At 30.7% G+C, this 11,352-nt stretch overlaps 1 protein-coding gene across 1 annotated transcript; it reads left to right on the top strand.

The window, feature by feature from the left end:
- The first annotated feature begins 249 nt into the window (after nucleotides 1-249).
- LOC133187658 (uncharacterized) lies at nucleotides 250-1,588 on the top strand. The gene is made up of 3 exons (XM_061323075.1): nucleotides 250-327; nucleotides 765-855; nucleotides 1,265-1,588. The coding sequence occupies exons 2-3, from the start codon at nucleotides 853-855 to the stop codon at nucleotides 1,586-1,588; spliced, it is 327 nt and encodes a 108-aa protein (XP_061179059.1). The 5' UTR covers nucleotides 250-327; nucleotides 765-852.
- Nucleotides 1,589-11,352: the final 9,764 nt, after the last annotated feature.

Here is an 11,352-nt window from a genome sequence, read left to right as displayed (position 1 = left end):
CACAAAGTTAATTGTGACGATATGATAATTTTATCAGGGCCAAAGCATTAGGGTTTCCTACACTTAACCAATGCTTGACTCATTCATGATGGGTAATGATACTTGCAGCTATATTGATGTCAAACATTTCGTATACGCGAAAACTGTATTTTTTTTTAATATGTAATGATTTCTAATAATTGGTTTTTAAGAAATGATTTATCTATAAAATGTAGGTTTCTCAGCTGCAGTTGTTGTCGGCGTTTTGGTCGGTGGAGTGTTGCTTGGATCTGCCATTACAGCCTTTGCTTTTATTTGTCTTTGGAAAAGAGCAAAGAAAGAACAAACGTACTGCATTTTACATATTATTGTCTCACTTACTGCTACTTAAGAAGTAGACATTGTTTTAGAGAACATGGTATTATGAACAACATTTGCTCTGCTGACATACTGCACGATACCCATTAAAGATTTTAATTAAAACTACATTTATTTTCAATCTGACAATCTTTTATTCATATACTTTTCAACATGTAACAACAAAAAGTTTCTAACATGCGAGTGTGAGAAACAAATTGCACTGATATATATATATGGTGAGAGGAGCTGCGTTCATAGTGAAATGAATGCAATTAGTAAATGTAGATTGATAGAGAGACAGAGCAGAAAATTTGCTATGTATTGGTACATTCGTTTGTGTATACTATAAATTCCATGCTTATATTTATATCTTCATAAGTGACCTTTGGCTTTAAAGATAAACTGTGTTGAATTCTCTGTTCAAGGAAAGACAACTTTCCCAAGAGTTGTACATGTAACCAAAACCCAGCGTACGAGAGTGGGGACTTTGATCAATTGAATAGAAGAAACAAAATGGTAAAATATAAAACTTTGTTTTATGCTTTTGACTTTAATCACAATTATTCTAATGTCAGATTTGAAGTAAGATTAAACATACCAACTGAATATAAAACTAAGTAAAGTTTTAAAGTGTTATATATATATATTGCTCAGCTGATAATTCAATAGTGCCATCATTAATGTCCATATTAAAAGAACTATCCCTGGCAAAGGAAAATTAGTATTTCAGAGGAAAATATATTTATGAAATAACTAATTCTCAAATCAAGATTCCCTTTCATTTAAAACAGTCCATAATAATATCATAATATTTTTAAGAGCTAGCTCTAAGCAAATCACAAAAAATATAAATTTTCATAAAATTTTACACACGTCTATCTCTTCACTACATACGTGCATATGATATAAAGATTCAATATTTTAGCCAAAAACTACAAAGGTATCACATGTGAATCCCATCCAAAGAGAGCAGAATATTTCTACATCTCAATCTACAGGAGATTGTGTATATAACCACTTGAATGAAACAGCTACAATAGATAGAGATGACTTCTACGATCATGCGAGACCACCCTCCTCGACGTCAACACATTGTGAGGGGTACGGGACCTTGGTGTTTAACAATGAGGAAAAAGATGTCTACGTGGAGGGAGATGATAACAAGGGAGCAGGGTCTAATGTTGGAAAAGGAAATGAAAACGAACACACTGTCCATAATTACTTTGTACTTGAAAAAGAAACAAGATAAAACTTTTGATACTTACCGAACAGAAGGCGTTTCTTAAAATAAACGTTTTTTGTTTTTTGTTTTGTTTTGTTTATTTTTTAACATTTGTTCTTTCATTAATATACTTGTATTCATTTTTATTCTGATTCTGTTATTTTTAATATTGATTTAATATGTTGATTGTTCTATTATTATTGAGACAGTGCTAAGGAATTACTTTTAAACGGCTTTATTTCTTTATTTTGTTAAGCGGATGTACTTATTATTTTTTTAAACGGATATCTTTGTTTAGCAAATAGCTGTAAGTATTACAGATTAGACTTTGTGCACACCCGCAAATAAAATCATAAGAGAAAATACATTAAGTGTTTGTACTAGAGGAAGACGATTGAAGTCAGTACCTTGTAAGTGCTATGCCGTACCCTATCATTTGAAAAGAAGATATTGTTTACGTTTACTTGGAAGCAACTGGCTACTCAGAAGGTGGATGCAGTATAGGGAATATATATATATATATATATATATATATATATATATATATATATATATATATATATATATATATATATATATATATATATATTTATATTTATATATAGATAGATAGATAGATAGATAGATAGATAGATAGATAGATAGATAGATAGATAGATAGATAGATACTTTGGTTCTTGAAAAAAAAAACAGCATGATTATTAACATTTACAGATTTTACATAATTTAAGATTTTAACAGATTTATAGATTGGATGAATAATTGTTAGTAGGTTAAGTTCTTTGCAAGATTATTTTACTCACATAAGACGTCACCAGATACTGTGAATCCTTGAATTTTAGAGTTTTACTCGGCACTCAATGTCATTGAAACGTTTGGGTCCTTAGGTGGGCCAGCGTCTGTCGTGACACCTACACTTTTTAAAAAAAACCACTTCAAAGTACAGAGTGCTTGACAAAGAAACAGTTGTTACCTATTTATTTATCGGTTTATTGCGACGGGGGCGCAAACCCATGACAATATACTAGTACTTTCTTTCGATTCCGTTCTTTGACTTGCTAGTAGTGAATTGAAAAAAAATGTAACAAAGTAGTCAAAAGTAAAATGCATTTACTGAATTTGTACCAATGGGTTTATGTCATGTAACTATTCATGGATCATTTACTACATTCATAAATGTATGTTATATGTTTGTTTTTGAAACCGTATTTTGATATTGTAAGCAAAATGTTTGGTATGTAATTGTGGGAAAAGGAAGATTTCTAATTCTAATTGTATGAAAGATTCAGTATGTATGCTTTTTACGGTTCAGGTTGTTTTATCCAGTTTTTTAAATCCTCGAACATAGTTCATGAAGAAAAAAAATATGCTTGTCATTTGACTTATTCCCTTAGATACGGAAACCTTTGTGAACAAATAAGCCCCTCGCCATTCTCCTCTCACCTTCACGCGGATAATTTGTAAATTTTGAAAAAAACAAAACACATTATATATATATATATATATATATATATATATATATATATATATATATATATATATATATATATATATATATATATATATATATATATATATATATATATATATATATATATATAATTAAATTTTAGAGAGACATGCACAAGTATTGAAAAATTAATTAATAAGGACATACAAAGCAAGTACATTACATAGAGAGAAGTTCTCATTGTATTGTTTTTTGTTTTTTGTTTTTTTTGGTTTTTTTTTTTTTTTTTTTTGGTTTTTTTTTTTTTTTTTTTTGGTTTTTTTTTTTCAAATGAATTTATGCAAAGACACACATATTATGTGAATTCAAGGTATTGCTAAAGAAATATATACTCAATGTTTTCATCTTGTATGTTTTATACTGTGCTACAGATGACATAAGCAAATGATCTTAAGCGAGTAAACGGGGTTTGAAAAACAGATTTCCTACTTTGTTTCAAATTTTTAACGTTTCCATACAAACCAGGTGATATTCAATGTTGATCAAAGGTATAAGTTAATACAATTCTAGCTATATATTACTTAAGCGTTTTAGTGATTTCATGAAGATTTCCAAATTCAACGGGTATAACAATACATGCGGGGTGTATACTCTGCTGTGAACAGGGTGTATCCTCTAAACAATGTGATGTGTTTCTGTCTAGTTCTGCGCTTTTTTTTTTATCTACATAACGCTATATATTGCTGGAAAACATATGTATTGGGAAGTAGCATTAAGACCGCAGAAAATTAACTGACAAAATTGATTATATGCAGCTTATGTCATTTCCCTCTCTTACGGTCAAAACATTTAATAATAGACGATGAAATTGGCGGATACAATTCGACGCGGACGTCTGAGAAAACATTGGATTGAACTTTTTTATTTGAAATTCATTTTCCATCTATCTAAGCTATTTTCATACGCAAAGTTATTATGTATGAATCAGAAGACAAAAAAATTGAATTCACAAATGCGTCATGTATTATACGAATTTTTAGCCAATAATTTGAAGGATACGAAAAAGACATATATATAAAGAATTTTTCCGTCGACAGTCGATGTTCCCTGTTTATCGGTAAAACACTTCTAGTCAGCCAAGCTTCATTTAATTTCTGTATCTGTTAATTAAATTTTTTTAAATGCTGATAAATTAATAATGAGTACATATTCTTTATCACTCTAAATAACAACCCATATCATATGTATACAATATAATATAAATATTTAACAATTTTCTTCTACCAAAAACATATTATGCGCATTCCAATTCATCTTTTATTTCTTTCACTAATGAAGTAATATGTCCAGGACGTTTAAGATGATTGAAGTTCTTTTCATTCAATAAAATATATCAATTATTAAGATTCTTTATACAATTATAGAATAATGGAAATAATATGCAATCAAATTGCCTAATATTCATATCTCATTTTGGAAGCTATTTTGTCACCTCAACGTGTTTACAATTGATTAAATACGGGGGAAAATAAACATTTGGGAAGTCATTTTGTCTGTTCAAACGTATTAATACATATAATTGATAAAATACAAAGGAAAAATAATCAAACACATTACCTTAAACTGAAGACTCAGCTGTATGAGTTTTAAACAACAGTACCTATGACAAACACTGACATACTCGGTATGTTTTCTCTTTGGAGAAGTATGCATGATTTTGCAAAACATGCACTTAAGATAGTATATATAATTATTGCTCCCGCTGTTATTGTTGTTTATATATACGGATAAAGCTTTTGTCTGTTTAATAACTAATAAACCGCCCGTTCCTGTATTGGCATTACTGACAGTTTATCTAGACAATTTGTTTTTTTTTTTATTTAAAAAAAAAAAACACTTTTATTACCTTATTTGTATGAATTTGTATGAAGAAATCGTTAGAAAAACATCAAAATTTCGAGGGCTTCTGTGTAGAGATAATTACGCTCTATAATGGCAGCGACCCTCCAGCCCTGTGTAAGTCAACATTTCCAAACTCTATTGTCAATACAATGGCCATGTTTGCAAAACCTATCTGTCGTAGGTCAAATGTTGCCTGTCATTTTTCAAACAAAATAATAACTTTACGTTAATATTCCCATTTCATCCAAGCAACCAAATTAAATTCGAATTGGATTCCAAAACTTCATAGAAATCATGACAAGGATACCTGCGGTTTCTAGTAAATCCTACCAAGCCTCTCTCTCTCTTCTCCTCACGAAAAGAATAATACCAACAGCAGGAAACACAATTAAAATACTGTACAACTTTTAAGAAATTTCAAATTAAGAAAATATACTTAAGTCAATAGCATTAAAGCATACAACTTTTCAACATTTTATATCGCAATTCCCCACAAGAAATCAAAATAGACAATGTTTTTGCAATACAAAATGGAACACTTAAAATTACATACCATATTAAAAATAATCTGCTTCTACACTCAATACCCAGACGTTGATAATAAAAGATGCTTGACTTTCTGATTGACAATATCTCTACAATGTTTGGATGCAAGGTCTTTGAACAATCTGTTGGAAACCCATTGGGTCTAATTGTACCCTGCTCCACATGTTATGAAAGAGAATTTATTCAAAATCTTCTACATCAATTGAAGAAGTTGTATGACGTTGCCATCATTCTCTTGCTAAGGCATGGCAACGCACTTTGAAAAATTATGCACTTTGAAAATCTTTTTTTTTTTTCAAAGTGCGTTAAATTAGGGACAAAATCAACGCACTTTGAAAAATTTTGTTCAAAGTGCTTTAAGATTATACATCAACATTTTTTTTATGGAGACACTTAACGCACTTTGAAAAAATATGTATAAAACAAAAATTCTGAAGTTAGATTTTGGTAATAGACAGCATTATTGTGTTGTATTTCTTTCGAAAACCTGACGAATTGATCTATCCTCATCGAGAACGAGGAAATGACAGGTACATGTAGCAGGTCCCTCAGCCCAACTCTTTATCTTTCCTACACAAATATGTGTATTTACATAACTGGTATGACATTGATATACATTCTCTCGATCAATTTGAGTTAATGTAAAATAGATTTTAAAAAATGAGATAAACTATCCTGAAAAAATTAACACACCCTATTATATTAATGAAGAGAGTCTCAGGGGCCATATGGCTGATCTAAGCAACAATAGCCAACTGACTACTTTGGCCAAAGTAGCTTTACAAAATTTAAAAAAAAATCAAATTAAAAAGAAAAGTCGAGTGAGTAATGTGACTAAGGTTTTTTTTTTATTATGAAGTAAATGAGTCAATCATTGTTTCATATATCTTCACAATAGATGGATAGAAAGATGAATATGATTGATTGCATGATAGATAGATAGATTAGATAGAGAGAAAGAAAAAGATATAATTTTCATGGTATGGAAAAATAAAAATTGCTCCTGTGAAAAATGCAATGCTTTAAGTCTATTATCGACACCTAAATCTAGCGAACTTATTATAGATGGACAAAATACAAAAAAATAAGATTGTGTTATTAAACAATCATTCCTCCATTATTTCTAAATGACCCATTCCCCTTTATAACATTTACGAGAAACACTGGGAACAAGACAACCTCTAAAATGCTTTAAAATGTCTATATCTCAGATCCTGAAGTGACGTCATCACCGAAAACATATCCAACCAGGTTCAAATAATGTTTTATTATACCTAACATTTGCAAGAATATTGACCAAGCCTTCATATCTTGTTTTAAAGTGCATTAATAAGATCGATATTAACGCACTTTGAAAATAAGTATTTCGTTAACTTGATCCCAGGTTTAACGTACTTTGAATTTTTTTTTTTCAAAGTGCGTCATTTTTAGCGTGTTGCAACACGTAGCCTTAAGCTTCATTCAGCTCTAGATTTATCAATTAAAAATATTCATATTTATTTTTACGTTTATTTTACATATTCTTGATGACAAACCCTTTTCCACCTTCAACTTCCCTTTTTATGTAACAATATATCATTATCACCTGCAGATGGGATCAATACCCCCGGTTAATTCGATATGCAAGAGAATGTTCTACGTACGATCAAAATATGAAACGAGACAGGCTACTAACAAATAGGTTGGTGATACAAGATTATCCACAGTTTCGAAAATTCTATAGTTCATACAATTACCTTGTTTGTAAATACATTATATCATTTCGTCGAATATTAACTGATGTCTTTCATAAAAATAGTTAGGCCATTAATATCATACTGAATTGTGTACGGATTTTTCCGTTTACTCAATCATGACCAGGAACAAACGACGGGTTTGACCGGTCGACAAGGGATCCTCAGTCCTCCATTTTACCGTTGTTTTTCAGAGGTCAGTGTTTTCCCTGCTTAAAGTTTTGATTGTTCAATAGGACTTTGAAAACTGAATGAACTGTCTTAACAATTCTTCATCATACAGTTACGGTTATTAAAAATAATTGAACTCTTCAAAAACATATAATGAACATTTTTAAAGGTAAAGCTAATGAATTACATATTATTAAACGTATTTTAGGAGATTTATAGAATGAAAGATATTTTTGATCTCAATTTTAGGAAAAATAAACTTGATCCTCCAAAATAGAATACGATGTATTTACAAGAAAACTTACAGCTTTGTTGTTTTAAATCGTTATTTTTAGACCCCAAACGACATTAACAGTTCGATGTTCTTAACTATTATAAATATGGATACACAATTTAAATATTATCCATATCAAAGTAACCAGATTGACCTTAACCTACAATAAAAAGATTTAACTTAAATGTAAGAATATTGCATGCTTGTAAAAAAAATGAATAACAAATTATTACCACAATACCAAACAATGTGCAACTATTTGAATCAAAAATGGAATCATGTCAATGTTCATGTGTATACACACATTCAAAGCATAAGAATTACTAACTTGATCCATGGGACCCAGTAATAGTACGTCAATGAGATGAACTTTATGCAAAATTCTGCACCTTACCCCAAAAATTGAGGACATTTTCCATTATGTTTTTCATTCATTTAAAATTGAAGCAATCATCATACATATACAATCCAAAGCAAACTTTTGTTAGATGACATGGATATTTCTTTCACAAGATCATATAACGTGCTTCGATTTTTACATACAGGCATGATAATTCGATCTCTAATTGTAGCTATGGCACTGGGAACATTTTCAACTCTAATTTACGTCATGTTCTTGAAAACACGGAAAGTCAATAAGAAGATATTAGGAAAAATATTAGATTTCATGTTTCTCAGTATGGTAAAAGCAGGCTCAAACCTATGTCAATAATTCAGACACTCAAAGTTTCTTAGCAATGAAACTTTTTTAAAGGATCTATGATAATCTAAGATTTTGATACTCTCCCTGTCTTCTCAGCTGAAGTTTCTAATATTGTGTCATCATAATTCATGATCAGTTCATATCTAGGTAGTTCAGATAAGTATATACAATGTAATATAAAAGAAACACTGATGACGCAGTCTGAGTGGATGTTCTTTGTGAATGTAAATGACAGTGTTAATTTTAAAATATATGCATCAACTTAAGAATTGAGTGTCCTGCTGCTGAGAGATTCAATTGCCCTGTCACTGAATGATTGATTTGTTGATTAGTATGTTGTTTTACGTCCCATTGAGAATTTTTCACTCAGAAAGAGACATCACCATATACCGGTGAAAGGCTTGAAATTTTGACCTGTGCTCGGCACTCAGGGCCATTGAGCAATGAGGGTGCTTTATCGGACCAGCACCCACCAGACACGGGACCTCGGTTTTTAAATTCTTACGAAAAACGCATGACTTTCACTTCTAATGCCAGGTATTTAGCGAATAAACAGTCACTACCTATGTTTACGTCTTAAGTTTGACGCGGCTAGGCGAACGAGAATCGAGCCCGGGCATCCCGATCACGAAGAGAAGGCCCTTCCAACTTCGCAACCATGACTGAGAGGCAAAAGCTTAGGGTATGGTTTGTAATCTGTTCCCACACGTGTATGCGAGTGAGTAAACATGTATTATTTTGAAAATATGGTTCTGGAAATTATTTTCATTTTCATTGCTTATACATGTATTATATAATTACTGTGATTAAAATGACTTTTCCTTTAGATTTTCAGAGAAATAAACAAAACCCAAAAATTTAATTGGAAAATAAATTAACCCTTAGTTGCTTTAATTTATACACTGCATTTATAGTAAGTTAAGCTTCAAGTTTAGTCCATCCTTTGAAGTCATTTTAATCATAAACGTTATTGATGCATATTTCAGACATAGCAGCAATCTACCCTATATACAGTAGATTCCTAAATATACGCGAGGAATTAATTATCGCGTAATTTCGCAAAAAGCACCACTCGCCAGATAAAATTACTCGCTTTTATTTTCATTGGGCTGAAATCCGTGTAAAATCTCTTGAGCAACCGGCAACACAGGAATTACGGTTCTCGCGATTTAGCAGCGAAGAGTCATTTCGCAATATTTTAAAAATACTCGCGTAAAATAAGGAATCTACAGTATCATACCTGAATCCACCTCGCTTGCACAGGATATCATATATTCTTTTTTATATATAGAATGAGTTTTTAATTTCAGAAAAATACTGATAAGTATTGAACAGTTTCATTTTCACTTATAATTAATTCAGATATGACTATGACTAATCAATACCTTCAAATTTTTAGCATCATATAGGACTGTTTAAAATTCAAAGCATTATGCACTCATTTCCATTTTACGTCTCTAGAAATGTTTAGTCAGCGTTTAATACCAGATTCATAAACATAAAAAAATCTATTATAATAAATGAAGATTAAAAAAATTATAATCGCATAAAACATTTTTTTTTTCTTTAACGTGGATTGACATAGTGCGAATTACGATTGTTCATGTTAACAGATCACAAGGAATGATACATTTTTTCAATTTTTTTAAGCAGCCAATAATACAAGCATTCCAGCCGGGGCTTTTGAAGCGGTAAGAGGCCCTACATTCTTTAATACAAGCGACATAACTTTTTACACAGGCAAGCCGACACTGTGTTTTGAGGTCCTGTCCATTACTGGTGTATGCTGCAAGACACAAAAGTGAAACTAGAAGCAACACTTTCATCGTAGATTGGTTTTCTACAAAAGTTATAACAATTACATAATTATTTACATTCAAACTATTAAATTTAGGCTAGCTAGTAATTAATTTGAGGTTACTAGGGTAAACGTACACTGAATTTCTTCTCATATACGTATATTTTTTTTCTTTAAGGACTTTCTAAAATTCATTTAATCTTAATTCTAGTGCATTTGATGAACGGTATTCACTTTTTTTTGTTTAAAAGTGTCTAAAAAACTTTTCACACTAGAGAAAATTGCTAACGCATCACCTGTTGTTCCCGTTTGTTAACTGAATATTTGCCTAATCAGTACTAGTGTATCTAATATGGCATCTTTCCCAATACACTGGTATTGACAAATGTCGTGGTGTCTCAACATCCTTAAATTGTCGTGTGGTGACTACTTAATATCTATAGAAATCATGTTTATGTATTTATTCATATTCATTAAATATTGAAATTGCCGTAAATTAATTCTACGTGAAATACTGCGAACTAAACTAATGCGAATTTAAAAATTGCGAAACCCGAAATTAATGCAAAGTAAACAAATGCGAATTAAAATTTTATTTCTATATAGTAAGCTTTTATGATGTCGTTTGCAAATCACGTCACTTTTTGCAGAACAGATTACATTTGACATAATATCATAGTGTCTGAAAAGATGTTTAGCGATAAAATTAATTTTCTTTGTTTTTCACACAGAAATAGTACTGATAACTAACCACCAACATGTGGCATATGGCTTAATTTTTTTAGCGTTCACACGAAGCTAATGCGAAGTAATTTGATGCGCAGTATATTACGGTAATTCAAGTCAAACTAAATCACATTAAATTCTCCGTGTGAACGCGGTTCAAATTTAACCTCTGTAACTGACGTTTAATTCGAATTAAACTCTCCGTGTGAACAGGGCATTAATCTATTTGCAACAACTATACACTGGAAAAAAGAACTAAAATTTATTGTTTTATTTTTTTTAATTTCTCCACAGGAACATCTGCAGACACCACACTGCTATAGTTCGCTCTTTTAAGGTCAAACGCCGCATACGGTATAGTCTTTCCCAGAGTTTTTTAATCAGTACAAACATAAGAAATACAAACACAAAGAAAAAATTGACAATTTTTCATTCGAAAAGTGTGAGCACGATTTTTATTTTTTTTTCCCCATTAAATGATAGAACTT

This window comes from Saccostrea echinata, unplaced genomic scaffold (assembly GCF_033153115.1).
Source record: "Saccostrea echinata isolate AGI-Se365-2 ecotype Australia unplaced genomic scaffold, CSIRO_AGI_Sech_v1 ptg000015l, whole genome shotgun sequence".
NCBI classification, from domain to species: domain Eukaryota; kingdom Metazoa; phylum Mollusca; class Bivalvia; order Ostreida; family Ostreidae; genus Saccostrea; species Saccostrea echinata.
This window is presented reverse-complemented; position numbering and strand designations above follow the sequence as displayed.